Genomic DNA, 24,839 nt, shown 5'->3' on the forward strand with positions numbered 1-24,839 from the left:
AAAAAACCTACTTTAGACCCCAGCAACCCGTCCAATTACAGACTGATTACTACAGTGCCTTTCCTCCTGAAAATCTTAGACCGAGCAGCCTACTTACAAATTCAGGAATACCTTGAGTCTAATAGACTCCTCGGTCTCCGTCAATCAGGTTTCCACCCGAAACATGGACCTGAGACAGCCCTCATTGACCGAACTACGCACATTACGGATATTAAAGACAAAGGCAAGTTAGCTCTACTATTACTACTTGACCTCTTGGCAGCCTTCGACCTGGTCGATCATCAAATACTTTGCCATCACCTAAAAACTGCTGCCCACTTCTCGGATGAGGCTACCGCTTGGATCAAATCTTTCCTTGCAAATAGAACTATTTGTGTCTTCTCTCCATCTGCCTCTTCTGATCCCTCTCCTGTCACATGTGGGGTCCCACAAGGGTCTTGTGTATCCCCCACATTATATAACGTGTTCACCAAACCTCTATTTGATATTCTCGACTATCTGGGTGTCACCTACACTAATTATGCGGATGAAACCCAGATACTCATTCCAATCACAGGTGTTTACAAAACTGACTTAAAGGTGCTCAATGAGATCTACTCTGTCATTCAAGCCTGGATGGCACACCATGGTTTATATTTAAACTATGACAAGACTGAGTTACTCATCCTTGGCTCTCATCTTCGACTTAATAAACTGGCCTAGTCTTCAAAGCTTTTGTCATCAACGGGAATCCCATTAAGGTGGCAAACAATACCAAAACGCTCGGCTTCCACCATGACTCCACCCTCCCCCTGACAAAACAAATTAACTCGGTAGTCTCAGTACTCAGTATCAGCTTACACTTGTAAACTTGTAACAGCCGGCAGACCTTTCATCACCACCTATAACTGCATCACTCTGGCAAGAACCCTTGTGATGTCAAAAATGGACTACTGTAATGCCCTTTACTTGGGGACTAGCCAAAAGAACATTAATAGGCTCCAAGTAACACAGAACAACGCTATCAGAGCAGCCCTCAATATCCCTAGAAAATTGCACATCTCCGATACTAGATGGAACCTCCACTGGCTCCCTGTGTCACTTAGAATTTCCCACAAAACCCTCGCACTTACACACAAGTGTTTAACCAAACAAGCACCAGATTACTTGGCCAACCTCCTCACTGCACACACAGCTACCAGACCACTGAGATCTGCACAAGCTCACTCACTTGTTATACCCAGATTCAAATTACAAAATGCAGGGGGTCTAGCTTCCCAGTTCTTGCATCTAAACTTTGGAATACACTCCCAATTTCTCTTAGAACTGAAATCCGTTACTCATCATTTAAGAATAGAGCTAAATCTTGGCTCACTGAGCAAGACCTAGCCACCACCTGCGCTCGATTGTAAATATCAATTACGTTTGGTTACTGCCTGCATTGAGTAGACTTGCATAGCTGGATAGCCCAACTTTTCTAAGTAAATCATGTGTGCTCTTAAGCGCATATACTATGTACTTAACTATAATATATGTTCTGTATTTACATCCACTACCTTTGCTTCCTACTATGTACTTGCTCCTCAAGAATTGTAACTTAGAATGTCAACCTGTAACTTAACCTGTAAACATGTAAGAAATGCGCCCCGATGCACCTGGGCAGGGTGCGCAATACAAATAAAATAAATACAAACACAAACACATTCAAAATACATGAGAGAGTGGGAAAAAAAGGCTTACACTCTCTCTAGGTTAAAAAAATCAAGTCCTCAAATTCCAGCAAAGGTGAAGGGAATTAGCACATTTATGAGGATTCTCCCTAACAGGGGAAGTAATGGCTCATGGTATGCTTGCTTTTGTGATGTCATCTTTGATGTCCAGGGTGTTAGTCTTAGCAGTGCGTGGTGGTGGCACAAATTATGTTTGCGCAGCTTGCACAGGTGCTGAATTTCTTCGTTTTTTAGATTTTGCCTTGCAACCATAATGTCCCTGCAACAAAGCTTTTTCACTGAATTTGAAAGGTGATATATATTATAGGGTGGCATTACATTACCCTATAGTTAAGGAGAAACCTATTATCCTTAGGAAATGCACAAATTATTTGGTTAATAACTTTGAGCCATAGGACAGATCAGCATAATATTTTATTTTCCTATTCGGTGGCCCAGGCCCCTCAGAAAAGAAAAAAATGTCATGCAAACCTATGTTACAGTTCACAAGATATAAAGGATTAAAAAAATGGGTGTGTATTTTGCTTTTCCATTCATTTTCCCATAGGGGAAATGACAAATTTTCACTCACGCACACAGCCCAACAGCTGGACAGGTTTGCACCAAGTAAGATAAGTCAGAGACAAAACACTTTAAAAAAATCCTTTGTTGGTTTGGTGTACATCTGTCCCGCGATTTTATTTTCTTCTTTTTTTATTAAATTTGACATAGGTCGGGATCCTCTTTACTCAAAACGTTATATCTCCCATGATTCATTGGTGGTGCCAGAAATTTTCAATTCTGAAAACCTGCCATTACCGATGCAAGAATTACGTTTGAGAATGGGCACAAATGGCAACAAAAATGCGTAATTACTGCAAAACTATAACATAGTGAGATGTGGCAATCACATTGATTGCTAGTTAACGTAAGAGCAGTATTTTGAGTTCATAGAGGAAGCAATATCTTTTGTAATAGAAAAAAAAATTCAGGATTTCTTCCTAAATTCACTTAAAATGCGTGAGAGGGATGTAGTAGGGGGCTTTTAGTGTTTTTGTTGTGTTATATGAGTTTCAAAGCATGCAATTGCTTAATACATTTAATAAAAAACGTGTAACGACAGACCGGAGGAAGCCAATGCTGTTTTACTATATTGTTTGTTGTTATTGGGCACGCTTTTCACTTTACTTATCCTTGTCACTAACTCCACCTCAGTCTTTTTCATCACAGTCTCCCACTAACTCCACCTCATGCTTCTTTGTCACAGTCCCCCTAATAACTACACCTCAATGTTCCTCCTCTGCCTCCAAATACCCCACCTCACACTTGCTCATTACAGTCTCCCACTAACCCCACCTCACTCTTCTTTGTCACAGTCCACAATAACACCACCTCACTCTTCCTGATCACAGTCCCCCACTAACTTCACCTCTCTTCTTTGTCACAGTCCCCCACTAACTTCACCTAACTCTTCCTCATCACAATTCCCAACTACCTCACCTCACTCTTCCTCATCAAAGTACTCCACTACCACCAATCCACTCTTTCTCATCACATTACTCCAATACTACTACCTCACTCTTCTTTGTCACCGTCTCCAACTACCCCACCTCACTCTTCCATTTCACTGTCCCCAACTACCCCACCTCTCTATTCCTTTTCACAGTCCCCAACTACCCTCCTCACTCCCGCTCATCACAGTTCTCCACTACCAACAACTCACTCTTCGTCATCACAGTTTCCAAATACCTATCACACTTGTCTTTCTCACAGTCCCAACTGTACAACCTCAGTCATCCTCATCACAGTCTCCCACTAACCCCACTGCGTTCTTATTCTTCACAGCCCTTCAACACCACCACATCATTCTTCCTCGTCACAGTCCCTCACTACCACCACATTATTTGTCCATGCCATTGTACATCACTACCACCAACTCACTCTTACTAGTGACAGTACTCCACTACTACCAGCTCACTCTTCCTAGTCACAGTCCCTCAATACCCCCTCACTCTACCTCATCACAGTCCCCACCTACCACACCTCACTACCTCATCACAGTCCCTTACTCTCATCACAGTACAACATTACTAATCCTTTCTTGTCTATTGAACATAAAAAAGGTGAAATATATGCTAAACCTGATGTTGCATTGCTCAAGAACAGATATTGATTAAAAAAAATAATATGGCATCAGGTATGTCCTTAGAAAAGAAAAGTGCAGAATGGTTTTAAGGTGTTGATTTAATGCTACAACATCCCTGAAATTTAGCAGGTGCTAGGAGCTATACCATCTTAACTATGAGGCCTGCATTGCACAGCCTGTAGGCGCCCTGATGACATGACACATTGCATCACTGATGAGATAACATATGACATCCCGTATAGCATCATTTGTGACATCGCTGGTACAGCAGATTACACATGCAAGAAAGAAAGATGCAACATTTAAAAAGTGTGTTTCTGCATATAAGGGTGATATTAGGTGCAAAGTGTGGTCGGAGTTTGTATTTAAAATACTGTCCATTTACAGCCACGGTATTCTTACACAAAAGAGTTACTCTGTATTGATTTAGCATTCACAATGATGAGATACTCCATTACCTTTATCACTCTGTCAATGTATCTACATATGGCAGTCAACTTACCTCCCTTATAACAAATTGAATGGTAGGCCTTGACGATATAACATAGTAAAGGCTAGCGGAGGTGGAATTCAAGTGTGAGCACTGTTATAAAACACTTTCATGACGTGAGGACACATAATAATCAGGACCAGAGTAGCTAAAGTAATGGATGGACAAATGTTGTAATCGTTTTAGTGCTGGGGTTTGAAGTCGGCATTCCACTACACATTTTGTACTATGCCTTCCCTGTATCCTCACAATTGCCTTTGCTGGGTAAAGCTAGTGGAAATTATAATGTAAAACCTCTGGAGATCCAAAGCTTGCAGACTTCTCCTACATTGCTGTGAACATGGCTCAAATGCAGCTTGATTGATTCAAGGTGATGAAAGACAGGGATTTTGGTTGTTCTGAAATATCAGGATGCTTTGATTCCCGATCAGAGGCTCAAGGACAAGATGAGTCCTTGTTCCCATTCTCCCAACCCGGGAGACAATAGCAAAAACCTTCAGATGTATGTCACTTCCAGTGAGTACCTGGCTACCGGTGTAGCTGGCGGAAAGACCGATCTTGCTCCAGCAGCAGTTCACAGCCACTGTTTGCAGGTGGATGGTATGGTGAGCAGAGCTTGGCTGTGCCTTGGAACACTCAATCTTCACCTCATTGGTGCAGGACTTTGGAGAAGACAGCTGTCCCAAAATAGGTACAAATTAATATGTTGTCCTTCCCAAGCTGTCCTGAGCACCCGCTGGATACACTAACCATGTTCCCTTCTCAGACCTGTAGCATCAATCGCCATTTTGGTGCGCAACTCCTGGTGTGAGGCTGATCCGTTTGTTTATGGTGTACCCTTTGAATCCTGTTTCCCAGTACATCTCTTGCTGAGAGAGTCCTTCTGGAACGCTGTCCTTCTGGAGAGAGTTGTTACCCAACTCCTCAAAATAGAGGGAGCTCCCACTGGCTATTGGCCTTCATGTTTGCAGCAGAGGCATCCACTCGGGGTAATACACAAGCTTGTTAATTCCTGGCCTGGTCTCACAGTTTTAACATATGTATGACACATATCACATGTGACTTTAATAATTATGTGAATTACCAGCCACCATGCCCCACCTCAGGTATGGCTTAGGTATGGCTTGGGTTTAAATTTAAACTGCCACCAGTGTGATAGTGCAACAGTATTATGTACAGAGATGATGGTTTAAATGTATGCTTTTGCACTGCAGTGACTTGGCTATCACAGAAGCGGTTACCAGACATTTCATCGAAAAAAAATGGTCGACTGGACAAATGGTCGAACCAATTTCGTCGCAAACTAAATGGTCGAATTTATTTTTATTTTTTATTATTACCCTTTTTTTGGGGGGGTCCCCCCAACCCCCTTTTGTTTCTAAAAAACCCTTTTTTTCCCTAAACTACAACCTTAAAAATAAATATATAAATTAAAAAAAAAATCGAAATTACGTCGACCAAATGTCCTGTCGACCAATTGTTGTCGATGAAATGTCTGGACACCCACAGAAGCTGTAGGACACATGTGAACTTTAAACCTGCTCTGTGCTACTAAAGAGCAGGGGCTACAAATCAGGAAACCTATTTAGCAGGGCACATCTGTCACTATGATTTTGGCAGGGAGATTATTGAATTTACCGTCTGTTTAGAAGAGCACCCTTTCTGAGATCAATATGCCTGAATTATTTTAGTAATTAATACAAATCAAAAAAAGCCTGTGCGTCTAAGCTCTTGCCAGGCGGCATTCCTGACATTTTGCTAGTACAATGTGCAATGTCTCTGTAAATAAACATAGCCAGGTTGTCTGCACCAGTGTAGTCCACTCTAACCCCTCCCCTCTCCCTTGCACTTGTGCATTCTCAATGTCACTGGGCCTAGTAAGATCATTGTTTTTGTCCACCCTTGTTCTCCTCCCTTGCCTCATCGTGCTCTGAAACACTAGTGTATGAGCGCAATACAAATAAAATATCATAGCATATCATAACCACGTATAACACATATCATATTTGGTTCATCCTTCATGAACAGTAAAAAATGCCATGCCACAATAAGAAAATACATCCAGACTGACTGCATCAATGTAGATCATTCTAGTCACAGAAAAACCCTTATCAAATCTGCTTTATCATTGAAGCCCAGTACCATATGCCATGCCACATTAATGAAATATACCAAAACTGGCTGCACCAATCAAGGCCAATCTTGCCACGTAAGGAAACCCATCATATTTGTTTACCCTTGATGCCCTGTAAAAAATGTCATGTCACAGGAAACATGTCCAGACTGGCTACACTGATGTAGGCCCATCTAGCCATGTGATATTGCTTGTTGCTTTCAACAAGCAATGCCATAGTAATAATATATGCACAAACTGGCCAGTCTATCCACATACTAACATTTGATATGAGTGCATTACTTTTGATGCATAGTAAAATAGGCCATGCCCATAGGAATCCCCATTGAACATTAAAACAATGTAGCACAGAGGCTGGTAGCACAGTTCCCCATTCAAATAAAGCACCTGTGTGGACTGTGCTGCCTCACACTATGCTGTGTATGTTAAGAGATGTGAGTTTAGAATAACATCCTAAGCGAACATTAGAATGTTAACCTAAATGTGTACAACTTGTACCCAAAGCAGGGTGGCAGAGTTCCCCTTCCCTAAAAGAAGAAACACTGCTGTTTATTATGTATATAAAAACAATGAAACATGTAATTTTCCATGAGTCATATTCGAGTTTTCATAACAATATTTTAGAAGATGTATTAATATGACTATAATTTGTTTTCCTTCATGTTCACAGGTTGTGTGGAATGCAACACGCAAAGTCGGATGTGCCCTTGGTAAATGCCCTAACAGTACATATGAAGCTTTTTATGTATGCCAATACAGTCCAGCGTAAGTATACCATATATTAACTGTTCCTAAAATACTCATTAATAGCTCCCTGACAAAAGCAATTGCAAGTTGCATAATTCTGTGGTGCAATCAAGAATGGGTCATGTGTCTCAAATCAGAAGCAAACCTGAGTAAATAATAGGTGTTGTCAATAGCTTTTCAACACTTTGAGCTAAAATTCAAAATGATTAGAACGATCTGAACCCTGATTTGAGCACCTTGAACACATAATTCTCCTGATAATGTAACCAAATTGAGTACTGCCTTTTTGGCCATGCATCCTTTTACTATGCAAATAGGGGAGCTCAATCTGAGGTCTTCCTTATGAGTTGGGTGGCTTTTCATGGTTAAATACTGCCCGAGAAAATGACTGCACCTTATCGGTCAGTCATTTCAGAAATTCTGAAGTATTCAGAGTTTGCAACTGGTGAAGGTGGAATTTATGGAATACCATTGGGTCGGCTCCACAAATACCACCTCTGCCAGGAGTAACCTCTGAAGTCATGTTTTTGTATTCTGTTTATGTCCATATCCACTTTCACTGTGACAGTGGAAATAAATAATGTGCATTAGTGGTTTATTCCATTTTATTGTAGCAAGTATAAAACAGCATGCTGTTTGCCAAATTCTGATTCTTAATGTTTTTTGTTTATAATTCAGAGGAAAAACTAAACGTACTGAGCATAGCTGCTTTGAAACCAAGAGGTTAAACCTGGCACTTTGACAATGTTTCCATATTATACGTTTTTGATTATCTCTATATTCCGGTACTGATTTAAATCAATTGTAAATATTTTTGGAACATGTATTTTTCTTTTCCATGGTTCCACCATGATGTATTTTTGTTAGGTAAGCCTTTCAACTTTTCCTGTGCCAGTGAAACACTGAGTTGATTGTGATACTGAGTTTCAGCACAGTGTTCAAAGTCAGCCTATGATGCCCCTTGGATTTCTTTAACCAAAATAACGGGATAGATCAAAGCACAGAGGCAGGGTGAAAGGAATCTTTGCAAGGAATGTAATATACTTTACCTGTAATATGTTATCCATGGCTCTATATTGCTTTAATGTTGCTCTTAATGTATTGCCCATGGAAGCCATGGACTTGAACATAGTTTTTAACCCCTTCAATCCAATGGTTCATTCAGCGGTTGGTCTGTATATTTCTACCAGTTCCCTGGTTTGCCAATTCACAGCATCACAATTGTGAGTATGAAAGTATTGCTGTGCCAGAATAGCGACACGTATATTGTTGATTGCTTGTAGGTAGCCTAGGTAGCTTTCAATGTTTAGAAGTGAATAGAAGATGCTTATCGACTCGACTACTTTATTGCTAATTTAGGAAATGAATAATTTTACCAAATTATTTTTGAATGCTGATATAATGGGGGTAATTCATAGAATTAGGCGCACAAGTGGCGCACACCAGCTGGCGCACAGGGCGCGCATGCGTCAGTCTGCGCCAGCCGCGTGCGCCAAAACCTATTTCGGTGCACAGCGTATTCATGGATTTATACATCCATAAGCGGCCATGGCACAGAGTGGAGCAGCGACCCTGCAGCAGCTCAAGTTATGCCCCCAACCCGCCCCGTGCGCCAAAAACATCGCACAAAACCAGTACATGGTGCTAAGGCTAGTGGACCAGCATACAGCCCCCAACCCCAAAAAACGCATGTAAAACTCCCTGCGCACCCCCAGAATACACGTCCCTGCTCGCGCCAGCAAAATCGCATGTAAAACTCCATGCGCACCACCAGAATACACGTTCCCTGCTCGTGCCAGCAAAATCGCATTTAAAACTCCCCACGCACCCCCGGAATACACGCTCACCACTCGCGCCAGGCCAATCGCGTGTAAAACTCCCCGCGCACTCCTAGGAATACATGAACCCTGCCCGTGCCAGGCCAATCGTGTGTAAAACTCCATGCGCACCCCTTGGAATACACGTTCACCAGTGACGCCAGGCCAATCACATGTAAAACCCCACACGCACCCCTAGGAATACACGTACCCTGCTCGCGCCAGGCCATTCGCGTGTAAAACTCCCCGCGCACCACTAGAAATACACGTACTCCGCTTGCGCCAGGCCAATCGCGTGGAAAACTCCACGCGCACCCCTCTGAATACGTGTACCCCACTTGCATCAGGTAAAAAGCGTGGAAAAAGTCCCCCTGTGGTGTGGGCTGACTGCGGGGCATGGTCATGGTGGATGGGCTACCTGCGGGGCATGGGGAGGGTGGATGGGCTGCCTCCAGGGCATGGGGAGGGTGAAAGGGCTGCCTGCGTGTATTCCGAGGGTGCGCGTGCAATTCCACACGCGATAGGCCAGGCGCAAGCCGAGTACATGTATTCCTAGGGATGCGCGTGGAGTTTTACACGCGATTGGCCCGGCGCGAGCGGGGTACGTGTATTCCTAGGGGTGCGCGTGGAGTTTCACACGTGATTCGCCTGGCGCAAGCGTGGTACGTGTAGTCCTTGGGGTGCATGTGGATTTTTACATGCGATTGGCCTGGCACGAACGGGGTACGTGTGTTCCTAGGGATGCACGGGAGCTTTACACGTGATTTTGCAGTGTCGGTCCTCCCGGGTGTGTCCTTCCCTCTCCCCATGCCCTGCAGGCAGCCCATCCACCCTTCCCATGCCCCGCAGGCAGCCCATCCACCCTCCTCATGCCCCGCAGGCAGCCCATCCATCCTCCCCATGCCCTGAAGGCAGCCCATCATCCCTGAACATGACATGCAGGCAGGCCAAATGGCACCATGCACTTGGGAGCCCCGACTCATGTCCCCACCACACCCCGAGAGACAGGCACCTGCCAGCAGATCCCGACTTATGTCCCCACCCTACCCCCAGTGACGGGCACTTGACAGCAGGCCCCGACGTATGTCTCCACCCCACCCCCAGTGACAGGCACCTGCCAGCAGGCCCCGACTTATGTCCACCACTCAACACGTCAATACAATCCAGATCCCTGGCCCTTATGGCCACCCAAATCCCACCCCACACCACCCCAGTCCAAACACCCATCCAAGCATTCCATCCACTCCACATAGAAATCCCCATGTCATGATAGATACCAAATAAACAGCATGCCCATGAATACATGTCCATCAGACCCACACAATGGCGACACATGACTGAGAAAACCCACATTGTGACATGCACGAAACCAATGAGAGAAGACCACACAAATGAAGTAACACATGAAAATGAGAAATTATAAATAAAAGGATGTCCGAAAATGAAGGAAAAAATATTAATGGTAAAATCAATAAAATGCAAAGAAAAATGCCTCCAAAGTGTCCGTCCATCACACCAAATCCAAAGTCAAAATGAAAACAAAAACATTCCTCCATGGTAAAAATAAATATGTAAAATCAGCTCCAAAACTATATACAATGTAAAAATCAAGGGTCACGTGCCCAACAATCCAAAGGAAACCTAAGAAAAACCTACCTAATAAATAACTATTTACAAAAAGGCGGGGCATTGTCCATGTGCCCCAAAGGAAAATATAAATAAAGGAAACCTACAACTACATAACTATTTACAAAGGCGGTGGGCTAGTCCCGCAGCTCACTGTTTGATGTTCCGGCCCAGGGCAGCATCAAACTCCACGTCGATGTTCTGGAGGCGGGCCTGTTCCCTGGACTCGAGGTCTTGCAGGGATGCCGCCATGGAATCCCTCAACTCCCTGCGAGTTTCCTCAAGGCCCTCTGCTCGCCTCAAAGCCTGGTGCATGGAGTTTTCGGCCCTGACCATCCTGAGCCGTGCCCTCTTCGCCTGCCGCCTCTCCGCATCTATTTGCCAGCCCAACTGCTGCCACACAGAAGACACTCCCAGTCTGGGGTCTTCCTGCCCCTCGGCCGATGCCTGCCCCCAGGGTGTTGACGGCCCCGAGCCATGATGCCTCCCACGCTGAGCCTGCTGCTGCCTCCGACACAACTGCCTCTGCTGCCATGACGGCACGTGGGCTGATGGACTGCCCCGGCACCGTCGTGCACGTGTCCTGCCCGATGATGCCGGCACATCCTCCATTCGAGTGGGGGCCTGTTGGTGTGGTGGCCACCCCTGCTGGACCTCCGACTCCCAACTGCGGCAGGGATGGGATCTCCACCTGGCTGGTTGCGTTAGTTGGGGCGGATCCACATGGGTCCCTGGTGGCATCTGGGCCGGCAGACAGCGCGGAGAACGGCTGGCGTATAGTGTGCACAGAGGAGGAGAGGGCCGCAAGACTGGCCGACACATGGAGGAAACCTCTGACCATGGACCCTCCCAACTGGGCCACGTTGGCACACAGCTCTTCGTTACGACGTGCGTGGTCCCCCCAGGAAGCACGCACATCATCATGAATGTCACATGTGCGCAACGCGACACCAATCAGGATGGACTCCATCCGGTCACAAGTCCCCTCGTCCACAGGTAGAGGAGTGCCAGGTGACGTGGACCTCCCCCCTACCTGTGGACGGGCCTGGGACTGGGCATCCCTGCTGGTGCATGGTGATGCAGTCACAGTGTCAGGGACAGAGACATGCACAGGCACCTCCGCGGCAACCTGTGCTGCCTTATGCCCCTGGACTGCACCACTTGCAACAGTGGTACCACCCCCACCATGCCCCATGTGCGGCTCTGTAGCTGCCTCCTCCTCCTCTATACACACCACCAACATGGATGGCTCTGCACCATCCTCCGGCCTTTGCAATCGCCTGTGGGGGCTCATCCGCCCCTTCTGCTGCAGCCATAGTGGCAGGTGCGGCACCAGTCCCCTCGTTCCCGGATGATGGAATTTCCTGGGAGGGTAACTGGGCTCTGCGTCGCCGGCCGGTGGAGGCATCCCTGCTGCTTTCCTCCACAGCGCTGTTTCTTCCCTCTTCTTCACTCACCTCTGTGTAAAGGGAGACATTGAACACAAGCATCAGGGTACTGTACAATAGTCCCCTAGACAGAAAGCAATAGCACATGAGTGGCACTTTCAAACGGCACTTCCATATTGTCTCCCAACAACACATGGGTCAGTTCAGGCAACACACATGCAGGAACCAGCATGGCACTTGCAACAAACGTTTGCATCCATGTCCACCGCACAGTAGAAACATCCAATGGTGGGCTGAAACTCACATGCATCATGGGTCATGCTGATCTCATGCACACATCACCGGAGGGTCATGCATCTGGCCCTGTATACCCACAGACACAGTGGATACAAGGATGAGTAGGCTGTATCAGTAAATCAACACATTGTCACGGACATGTGTCATGCATCCATTGTGCAAACACTACTCAGACACACGGACTTGCACATCATGCATGTCCATGACAGCAGCACACATCTCTCACACCCCAAACATGTCAAAGTACAGACACAGGCATGCATACATGTGTGCACTCCGCATCCTGCTCTGCATGATGCACTGTAACACATACACCATCCATGTGGGTCACGCCTGACTGGACTCACATGCAGCACCATCATGTCCCTGAACACACACATCCATACATGACCCATGTCACACATGCAGCCAAGTACCTAACTACCAGCACACTGCAACATGCACTATTTTAAACGTGAATGCATGTTCACTTACCACTCGACTCCAGACAGGCCTGCATCCTGAGGATCTGGTGGTGAAGCACTGGATGAATGCACTCCAGGACCCTCATCTGCTGGGTGGTAAGCGGGCCCGGCGCCCCACTGCATCCGCTGCTTCCAAGAGGCACCGGGCCTTCTTGAGGGTCCTGGACTTGTAGTTCTCCCAGCACTTCTGGATGTGTTTGATGTCACGGGGTGCCACCCCCTCCGTGTTGATGGCACCCACTACGTCCTTCCAGATCCTCTTCCGTCCTTCCTTGTCGGCACACAATGGTGTGAAGAGGGCATCATAATGCCACCGAACCTGCTCCACCAGGATTCCAACTTCCTTTTCACTGAAGCTGGTAGCCCTCTGCCTCTCTGCTGGGGGTTGCCACTGGTGCCGGAAGGTGTTGCTTCGGACATGGCAACCCCCGAGGCATGTGTGGGTGGGCAACTGGGTCCTGGGGCTGGCTGTGGAGTGATGGAACACCAGTCGGGATTCCTCTGTTCCAGCAGGGGTGGTCACAGCAACTGGACCCCTGCAGATGGTAGATGTGCAGGCACCAAATGGCAGTGCACGGTGGCAGCAGGCAAGCAGGCAGCAGCAGATGGCTTGTGGGAGGCAGCTCAGGGCTCTGGTGGGCAGTAATTTGGCTTTTAGGGCAGGTCTTTCGTGTGTTGTCGCCTGGCCAGCTTGATACGGAGTGATTTGGCATGTGAAAAACATCACGTTTGCGTGAATTCCGAGGAAAGGCCATTGGCGCTTGGCGCGTAAGCGCATAGGTGACGTAACATGCACACGGGCATTTCCCTGGCACGGGTTGAAGGTCCCATGTGGGTTTCCATCGCTCTGTACGTGCTCTTCGTGGAAAGCGGTGCGTGTGTTTTCCAGGCGTTGAGGTTCACACGAGAGTACTTCACAGCGGCTACAGTGCGTACTTCTTCTTTTGGTGTGGGTGTTGGCTACGCGTTCTTCTTCTACACGCAAGGCAGATGGTGAGTCGCACACACTATTTTTCATGATGCGGGTGTCCCTGTTAATCGAGTACCCCTTTTTTCCGGGCATACTAGCCTGCGTGTTGATCACATACGTATTTTCCTGACTGCCACAGCATATTTTGTGTGTTTTTTTACATGCACGTGGGCTACAGGGTTCGCCTATCTCTTTTCCTTGCTTTTTTGGGATGCCTGAGCATTGCGTGACACGTCATTTCTCCTAGGGGGCCGCAGAATGGGACATTCATTGTTGCTGTATATGCGTGTTTGTTGTTTGCGTGCACTTTTGTAATGCACAGGGACGCTACCGCCTGCCTTCGGGTGGCAGACATGTTCAGGCATGTGCGTGTCTTTGGCTGTGCTTGTGTTTCCCCTACTCGATTTCATAAATACGTGTGGTTTGCGTGCGTGTGGGCTTTCCGTGTACTTCATAGCAGTACTTCCCCAGTTACACCCTTATTTTCATGCATTTTTCCCCATTCCGTGCGTTCCGCCCCATGTTCTGCCTCCTTTTTGGTGTGTGTGCTAACGTTGTGTGCTTTTGCTGTGCGCGTCGCGCATGGCGTTCTGGATGTTGCAATGACGTGTGCGCCCATGTGCGCCACGCATCGAATTGGTGCACATCCTGGGGAAAACACATGCAGGGCCTTCCATGAATCACACGCGTGTGCATGCGCTTGCTTTTTCACGCTTGCGCCAGCTTGCGCCATGATTTTCGGCGTACATTTGTTCCATGAATCGGCCCCAATATCTCTACATGACCGTACATATAAACAAAGGCTAAACAAGATTGAGCAGAGCCTTAATGTGTTTCTAGTTATGAGGATACAAAACAATATATTGCTAGTGCAAATACATTTTGGTTTAGTGATGAACTGTCTAGGGAAGATATTGATAACAGCTACTGTTTATCATATGCACATGGGCAATAAGCATTGGATATTAGGTGCTGTAGAGGCGCCCCCACCGCAATATTGCTTTGCCATAGTAATCTTGTCATGCGGTCATGAAAAGTAGTATAAATATCTGACTCACTACAGAACCCTACATTGGGTACATCACCAGTCTCTGCTGCATTACCTGCCACAACCTCAGGTGGGGATTTAGAGTGCCTTTGGAGTCGAGGTTGGGATCTGGCCTGTAGAGTATGATGGAAAAAGTCAAACAAAAAGTGTAAGACTGAAAGTCCCAGGGTGTTCTACCATGTGAGGCCCCTGTATCTTTGACTTTTTTCCATCTGTTATGCCAAGTTAACCATGTTGTGCTAATCAAAATTCTTTGAACTGACACAAAGATAAAGAAAAATCCCTGAGTCAATATTTGTATGTAAGTTAGTTCAATTGAGGTTTAGTCACAAAATTCCCTTCCTGTTGACACCTGTTTCGGCTCTATGAAGCCTTTCTCAAATCAGGGCTAGATCTATACACATAGAATTATCCAAACATTATCCAAACATTTTGTATTGAATAAATATAAAAATGGTAAAAATAATGAAAAAATATCAACATTAGCACATGTTAAGTTAATCCAAGCAATTTACACAAGAAAATAATGTTGAAAACATCAAATTAATGCCAAGATAGACAAAGATTGGAATAATTGAGAAAGAGATTGCGGGTTGTGATGGGGGGATTTGAAGGGGTAAGGAAAGTGGAGAGAGCAGGAAGAGAATAAGAAATATGAAAATTGCTTCAGAAGTTTTCAGAAATTACATGCTATTATTTTGTCAGCATTTTTATGAGTGTTTTTGTAAATAAAGTATCCCGTACTGGGTTACTTGCCATATTGGTTCTGATACTGGTGCAAAAAGAACTTAATTGTTGCTCATTCTCATGGGTTTGATCCCATTATTCGTGTCACTGCAAGGGATATATTTAAAAAGTGAAGAAATACGTGTCACATGGACGATTTCTACCTACATTTCACTATGGTATGATAGAGTGTTCTACATTAGCCCCGGTATTCGCACGTGACGCTGTGAAAATTAAACAGTCATCTCATTGATAATAATGTCTGAACCAAATTAGTGCTTCAATATGTATAGCCATAGCTCTCAACCATTTATGTCGCAAAGGCGGGTGAAAAGCCCCGATTTTATTTTTGGCGGGTGAGAGGCTCATTGAAATGAATGGGAGTGCAGGAGGCTTGGCGGGTGAGAGAGCTGTTTACAAGGCGGGTGACACCCGGCAAAAGCGTGTGAGTTGAGAGCTATGGTATAGCTCAAGCTAAAAGAGTAAATCATTCCGATCGAGTACATAGACTTTGTGTCATGGTCCCCGTGTGTGTCTGTCAAGCTAATCAAATTCGCAAGTTAGATATGTGGCGAGAGAAGAAATCTTATAGATAATCCTCCAAGCAATATTGTGCATATTAATGTTTTAGCCGTGTTCGAGCTCGGGATCTTAAAACGTGTGCTTACTGTAGATTCTTTACAATCACACGTGTCGGCTCTTTGCGGTCTTGCGAGCCGACGCCATATTAGAAACTGTTGTTGACACGTTGTCATTGCAACGTTGTATGGCTGCTAGATTGTTGTCAAGATGACACAGCGTCTCTGCAAGCACTTCCTAGAGTTTTTGCAGAAACGATCCGCCATCTTGGCATTGTGTTGATTGCTATACATAGACACGTGTTGTTTATGTTGAATTTCAAAGTTGCTCACACAGCATTCATATGAAATATGAAAATCACTATTTACACATCTCCATTCATATTTAAGGGAAATTACGATTACTTCTTGCTCAATTTGATATAAATGATTATATTGATTCTGTCCTTACAGAATCTGTGCCTGATTATTTAACAAGAATATCATATACCCGCCTCATCCGAGTGTGAGGGCCACATTATTTGACTTCAACCTTTTTGTCACATCATCTCTGTAAAGCCTTAATTGATGGACCTATAATGTAGAATAATATATTCCTGAGACAATAACACATCAATGCACGTGTCCAAATATTCTTACATTTGGATATAGTGATTGTTACAGTGTTAGTTGCCAACTATATTTCTTAAAATTAATACAGATGGATTGCAGTTCTCTACACCTAAAGGAAGGCTGCCATTTCGTTATCAGTGTTTAAACCTGTCACAGTTGAATTCAGATAAGAAATTAATCCCGTCGCCTCCCCTTCTACCCAAGATGACCTGTTGCAGTAAAATGAACCTGATATTCGATTTCTCCTCCATTTGGTGTGATGTTTGCCAATGGGAAGGAAGGGTCCTGGCTCTCAATTTTATCCAAGTATTTTCTGATCCTTGCCCTCAGTTCTCTCTTGGTACTCCTAATGTATACCTTACGACATGTGCAAATTATGCCATAAATGACAAACTTAGTTCTGCAATTGATTCCTTTCTTAATCTTGATGATTTTGTCATTAATGTTCTCTGAATTCCTTTGTTTTATCATGTGCATATTTGCACATGGAACATATACCACACTTTCTAAACCCAATCCCGTCCATTCTCAGCCATCTTTGTTGCTTAATGTTCTTTATGTTTGGTAGTAATGATGGACTTAAAATAGTCTGCAATGTTTCTGCTCTTTTAAAGATCATTGCTGGTTTATCCCCCACATACTTGTTGATGTGCTCGTCCAATTTGAGCAGATACCAATATTTTTCCAAAGCTTTTTGTATTCTGTAATGATTCTTGCTGAACTTTGTTATGAATATTACTTCCATTGATTTAGAGGATGTCAATTTTTGCGTAATTAGCAAAGTTTGGTCTCGCTTCAACGTACTGGTTCTCTCATGCTTTTCTCACACTATTCATTGGGTATCCCCTATTTTAGAAACTGCTTCTCAGCACTGCACATTCATTGTCAAATTTATCCTGTTTTTGGCAATTTCATCTTGCTCTAGTATACTCGCCCAACAGAATGTTATTAATGGTGGCCCTATGGTGACAACTGCTGGCATGCTAGATCAAGTTCACCTCCGTCTCCTTTCTGAATGTCCTGGTTTCCAGGTTTTGACCATCGGGAGGATAGCACAGTGGCAACGTGCTCGCCTTGGAAGCAAGACGACATGGAACAACACAGGTTCGAACCCTGGGTTCCCGCTTAGAAACCTCCGGGTATTAAGTGCATTATAAATAACCTATTATATCATATCAAATGTCTGCATGAATTGTTAAATCCAAAAAATGTATTTGATTCGCATTGCATGCACTTGTATATTCAATGTCAAAAACATTCCTATTATGTTGATTTGTAAATTCCTGGAGTTGGTCCATGGTTCCTTCCCAGATGAGAAGGACATCATCAAGATACCGCGTCCACATTTTTATTTCTGGTTTCGTAGTCTGGGTCTTCATACACAACTTGATCCTCCAGCATGCCCATGAAAAGGTTTGCCAGGGCTGGGTCTTATTTAGTGCCCATGGCGACACCTTTCATTTGTTGGTAAATGCAATTATTGAAGGTAAATATGTTGAAGTGTAAAGTTAGTTGAAGCATTTACTTGATCATCTGGATCAGATCATCTGATCTGTATTATCTGTTGATAATAAAAGGCAGAGGGCCTCATTACGAATTTGGCGGTAGTCATTAGCTAAATGGTTGCCGCCAAACCAAGCTCCTTTACCGGGGGCCCGGACCTTCCCCATTCCCATCTGAGCCCGTATAGGGCTCAATGGGAATGGGAGAGGGAGCTAACAATGGGCCGATTACGACCCTCTTCCCCTCTCGGGACTGGGTAAGGACGCCTGGTTTGACCAGGCGTCTTTACCGGGTTTCACGAGGGGACCTCGTAATCAGGCGGAATGTTAACGGGTCAGCACCCATTAGCGGAACCCGTTAACCCATTCCGCCTGACTTATAATGATACCCAGAGTCCTTCCTGAATGTGTAATCAATTGTAGCTACTGCCCATTTATGTTGAATTGATGTATAGAGGGCCTTAACCTCTAAGGTGGCCTGGATGAAAGTATCTTGCCATGTAACGATCTTGAGTTTGCAGATAACACTCTCTTAATAAGCTTGCCCTTGGTTGAGAATACCATCTAGATATTCGGACAAATTCTCTGTCACCCACCCAATTCTGCTTAAGATTGGGAGTCCTTCCGGGGCTTTGGCAGGGAGAACATGGTTCCTTGATCATCAAGTATGTTCGTTCCTCGTCTGAGATCAGCCCCCTCTTATGCCAATTCATGATAAATTGCTCAATTTGGATAAGGATGTCTTGTTTAGGATTATCTTAGTATTCTACAACATCCAGCAGTGGCTAAATGATTAAATGCCATTGTCAAGTAGTCTTCCTTGTTCATTACAACAATATTACCCCCTTTGTCCACCTCCCTGATAACTATTGTTGAGTCTGCTGTTAAAACCTTCAGGGCTCGTTTTTCACCAAATGATAAGTTGTCATTTCTAATTATTGATCTTGTACCATGGTTGGTCTTATTCTCTGAAAATGCATATAATTCTTGTGATACTGCCTTGTAAAAAGTATCAATTATATTGTCCGCTGGTAGTTGTGGTACAAACATTGATTTGGTCTTGAGTTTCTTAGAAGTCAGCCTGTCCGGTCTAATTCATAATTCCTGTAAAAGGTTTCTAATTTCAAAGTCATCATTCTCTGCCAGTGAGCCTAGTATGTATGTATCCTCAATTTCTTGAATTGTTAATTGCCACAGGTGTCACTCTTATAAAGTCACCAGGCGCTTTTGTCGCAAACATTTTTTTATGTTTTAATTTACGTACAAATTTGTAGAGGTCTATGTGTACATCCACATTATTGAATTCAGTTGATGGTGCAAAGGAAAGCCCCTTGTTTAGCAATTTTCTTTCATCATCTTTAATGGTTCTATTTGAAAGATTAAGTACTAGGTCATCCATTATTTGGCCCTGTTCACCTCTTTCGCGCTGGCCCTTGTGTATCTTTTGTTGAAGTTGGTGAGTGCTTCTGGATTCCTGCAGTCGTCTACCCCCCTCACTACTCTCCTCCTTGAGTTGGATTGGTAGTTCCCACAGCCGTTGGTAACTGAAAACGGACTGTCTTCTGTGGGAAATTTCTGTTACCTTTCTCCAATTGAATAAGGTATTCCAATGAGTCGCTGACTAGACCAGCTCTAAGAAAAGCCATACCTCTGAGATATAACCAATCTTTGAACCGACATAACTGGCACACAACTGTGAATGTGGGCCAAAAAAACCTTAACTATTGCAGTGTTATTGTGCCCAAAAGAAATCCTATTTTCTTTGTGAATAACCTTGTACATATGGCTTTGCCGGCTCCAGTGAATTGTGGCAGCCCTTTTGTAAATGATTCTAGGTAGAATCTGCCTGTTGTAACCCTAGAGATAAGCACTGTGTGAAGCCAATACCTATTCCAAAACATCTATGTGATAGTATAGGTTAAGAATGTTGTGAGGCCTCTGAATCTTTTAATGTTTGTTCCGTCTGGTATACTAACTTTACAATGTTGCAATAGTGACTTGATTCCATATAAATTTTCATTGAGCAATTCAGGCACAGCATTCTTGCTGAACTTAAGCATGTGGGTCTTGAGGCCTGATATAAATGATAGATGAGTCACACAGATTTAAAGTTTAAAATGTATTCAACTAAGAGCAAGTGCGGAAGGTTCAATGGTGGTTTGATGTGGTCTTCCTCCGTTAAAGTAAGTACTAGTTGAGATTACAGGTCCCATAAGAGTTGAAATTGTTCAAGTAACATTTTTGGGGGGCATGTGTACATGGTGCTACATTAGTCTGGTCTCTATTATTATTAGAAACCAAACTGCATCGGCTTTGTGGGAAACCTCCTTTATTGGTTGTATTTTAACAAGCAGGACTTTTCTTGTTAAACTGTATCCCAAGAAAAGGTAAACACGTATGAGGCTAAACGTCCTATGGAGCACTTCCATTGTGAGGCCCCTGTATTTATCTTTAATTTGTTTTACATTCCTATATACTAACGTTAAAGTGTAGAGCTAATCAAAATCCTTTACATGGACACAACTGCAAATGAGTGCCAGGGAGGTTTTAAAACTTGTGGGGTTATTGTGCACAAGTGATAGCTCGTTTTCTATGTGAGTAACCTTATAGAGATGGATGCCCAGGCTCCACTCTATGGCAGCATCATTTTTGCACATAATTCTATGCCGATTATACCTTCTGTGACCCAAGTGTTTCCTACCTATAAACACTGTGTGATGCCAGCACCTAGTCCAATATATATGTGTGGGTGAGAGGGTAAGGATATGGCATGTATGTCCACATTCTTTGACTGTTTCAGAGATTGAGAGCTGCAGCACACGAACTAGATATGGTTGAATGTTATCTAAATTTGATCTCAAATGCACATCTGAACAAAATACCAGGAAGATTCCGAGTATACTTTGAATACGGCGTTACCCACTGATTGGGCAGTGTGGTAGCATTCAGTCTCCAGACTAGTGAATATATAAATAAATCGAAGCACAATGAGAGCCGGAAGAGGGCAGGTGGGACTTTTTCTTTTCAGTAATGTCCTCTACAATGATTGTGTTGCTTTCTTTCCTCTATGGTGTCGGTTCATTTCCCTGTCCTTAATGTTTTATTACTTTCTTCGTCTAGCAGTCTTCATAGGCTAGCTCTTTCCCCTGTTTGCTGTGGAAAATCAATGTGTGATATGGCTGAACTCTGCATGTGTAGCACAACTGCTAATTATGAGCCCTCTTACCATCTGAGGTAACTGGGTCAAGGCCATTCGACTAAGCACAATAGATCCCACCAGGAAAGGCTGGGCCAGAAAATGAGCTGGTCATAGAGGCTGGACGTCGTCATGGTGCTGGAGGCGCTATGCATATCTCCTGAGGGGGGGAAGAACATTAGCACACCTAACAAACTATTGTGAAACAGAAGCTCATTGTCAAACATAATCTCCTAACATAGAGAGAGAAGACTGCACACTGAATGAATGCCCTCTTTGTTTAAGACAGGAACGTAGAATAGCATAAGCTCGGTTGCACTGTCCAATGCATTGTACATTCTTCTTGAGTGTGTTCCCCACAATAATGGCCTCTCTTCGGGTGGACCCAATGAAAAAAGTGAGAGCGAATGGGCAGAGGATTTAATAAAATAATTGATTGTCTATACAGGTGTCTTCATGGTCACTACATGGCAATGAGGTTGGTATATTCACAATGCTAATTCTGTGAAGATTACAGTTGATCTTTATAAGAAATGGCCCCGTAACCCACAATACCTGCTGAAATCAAGCTGAAAAGAAGGGAATTACCCCTATCATTGAATAACTCTTGAAACAGGGCAGCATTGTCCCTACTACATCCCCCTGTAACACTCCTAGTGTGCCTGTTAACACAGGTATGTACCCTTGGAAGGGTACATACCATTTTCGATCAAGACCTGAGAGATGTTAATGTGGTCGTGGTCCCGTCATTGGGAATGTTGCCTTGTCTCTGGTCAGTCACTGCCCCTGCTTTGGTGGTACAGCAATGTCGTCATTTAGTATTCAGTTTCCACCTACAGGTTGCTGCCCCACATTCATTTGCCTCTTTATGGCTGAAAAGAAAGACTCAACGTATGGCTAATCCCAGAGCCAGCAAATATGAGATTCTGATTGTGAATTCCCCATAGCTGAATACAGCATCCCTGCTTCCCACTCCCCAGGATTGAGAACCACATGATAGAGAGCACCCATGGCTGCATTGTTATCAATGATTTCTTGTTAACCCCTTATAAGGTTTAACTTATACCCATTTACCAGAGGCTGCTCTGACTTATTTCATTCATGGGTTATGTCAGTATCAAAATGGAAAATTGGTGTTAGTATATGTGCACCTGGCGAGGTGTCATGCACTCGTGAATTTGAACTAGCAACGCAACAGTCTGTTAACATTTACGCTAATTCCAGGTATGCTTTGGCGTGTGGTGAAAGAGAGGATTCTTAACTTCTAAAGGTTCCCCTATTAAAAACATTTATTCCTAGACTCTATTATGCTATTGATAAAATATCCATATTTAAGTTTGTTGCTTCTCAACCCTTGGACCATGAAATTAGCTGTGGCAATGATTTTCCAGACTTCACAGTAGTGAAACTGGCACCTGTAACTGAATCAGAAGATGAAAACATTCTCCCGATAAAGGTCAGTCATGAGGCTTCCGCATATAAGAGTTTAGAGAAATTGGTCCAGATAAGAAAAAATGCCCCCTCAAGTAAGAAGTATCATTGAATGTAAAATAGTTGCTTATTGAATGAACATTCACTTTGGAAAGATGACCAAGGTTGGTTGGTTCTCCCAAAGATATTACTTTCACATCTTGTTAGAATATATCACGGAGACGCTCATTTGTGAAAGGAGGGAATTATGATGACCCTGAATAAATATTGGTTCACCTCATAGTTTGCTACAATGACAGAGGAGTCCTGAAAAGGGTTATCTATTTGTCTTCAGATCAACATTGGGAAGGCGGCTCCTGCTGCCCAAGGAGCACATTTATTTATTTATTGTTTGCTTGTTAGGCACTTCTACAGCAAGTAAAATACTGTTCCATCACCTTATGGTCTGTTTGTGAATCTCAAAATTGATTTCCTTTCGTTTCTTCAATGCAATAATTGGAAATGCCTTCCTGTAATATTGGATGTGCTCTCTTAATGGGTAGAGGTGTACCCCTTTAAAAAAAGCAGACACTATTTTTTGTTTTATTACTTGTATATAATCAAATAAGATTTTTACAAGATCACAGACAAATTCAGTCGCAGAGAAGAAAGATTTGCAAAGACATCACACAGGGGACAACAGACAGCATTTCGACCAGTGTGTGGTAGACAGGGATCAGACAGCAATATTCAGTTTTATTTTTCCATTGCCAGGTTCAGAAGTTTGTCAGACACTGTGTGCCATTGTGTCTTGCCCCCAGTGATAAGGCGATTCCACCAAGTTTATTCGTTGCCAGCAAATTAATTTATCGTCAGATGACTAAAAAAATATAGCCTGGCTTGTTGCATAGCTGGACAGAGCCTCAGCAGGTGTCTGATAGATTCTGTCTCTTCAGGATTTTTGCAGTCTGCAGGCTTTTGCCGTGGATCCTGTTCTTATCGCAAGGATCTCCTGCGTCGGCAGGACATTAAGACGAGCTTTCAGAAAGATTCTCATCAGTGATTTATTTGGATATCTTTTACAGTAAGCCATAGGTTCTTTCAATTTATTGGTAGTCATAGGGAGATGAACTAGTAGTTTGTTAAGTGTGGCTTTTTCCTTGGTAGAAATCCAGTCAAAGCATTCCAATTTAGTTTTAATCCTAACAGGATTATTCTTAAAATCTTCTTTATTGCACGCAATTTCCTGCAGTTTTATGCAGTTTTAAATTTTGGTCCATGGCCCACTCATTCATAGAGTGATTATTGCCTTTATCGATCTCTTCTGCAATCATGCAGTAGATTTCTAGGCTCTCAGGATGGACGACTTTCCTATATAACTGTAAAGTACTGATGTCCTATATAATACAATAAAGAGCAAGATGATTCGTATTCTCTACTTACACCCGACCCCCTCAAATAGGAACCTCTGTTAGATTTTCCGGCACCACAAGTCGTGACAGAATGGACCGCGTGCTGTTATTGATTTACAAAAAATATAATTTATTCAAAATATTCCAACTAAAAATTGAACATAAAATACTACCCTCACCTAACACAGTGCAGCTTCTAACACTAAAGAAACAGTTACTAAAATATAGGCCACAATTTTTACATATACACAAGACACAGAAGATATCACATAACAAAACACAAAAATCTCAATGTGTCATTAAAATAACAATCCCAACATGTTTCTGTTCTTCACAACCCCATTCGGGTGAACATTCTTCAGGGGATAATTTAAAACATACACTATTCTCCACAACACCGTGTTGAATGGGTAGTTTCAGGCACCCTCAAAGTAAAAAAAGGAAGACCTTGGGGGCCTTTAATTGGTGAACCTTCAATGCATGTCATAAAATGACAGGTTTTCTACTTTCTTGCCAATGAGAGACCAAATACTTCAGGAGGTGTCACAGTCCGCCGGGGTATTGCCCCACCTCCACACCTGTAGGGAA

The 24,839-nt window shown here is 43.8% G+C and overlaps 1 protein-coding gene across 1 annotated transcript in view; it reads left to right on the forward strand.

Annotated features, from left to right (window-relative positions):
- The window catches only part of LOC138453170 (cysteine-rich venom protein-like), a 635,825-nt gene that overhangs the window by 432,020 nt on the left and 178,966 nt on the right, over nt 1-24,839 (forward strand). Inside the window, exon 8 of the mRNA XM_069605762.1 lies at nt 7,129-7,223. Within this exon, the coding sequence (XP_069461863.1) occupies nt 7,129-7,223 (95 nt within the window). The remainder of the gene's footprint in view (nt 1-7,128; nt 7,224-24,839) is intronic.

Source organism: Ambystoma mexicanum, chromosome 4p (genome assembly GCF_040938575.1).
Source record: "Ambystoma mexicanum isolate Mex_15411 chromosome 4p, UKY_AmexF1_1, whole genome shotgun sequence".
Lineage (NCBI taxonomy): Eukaryota > Metazoa > Chordata > Amphibia > Caudata > Ambystomatidae > Ambystoma > Ambystoma mexicanum.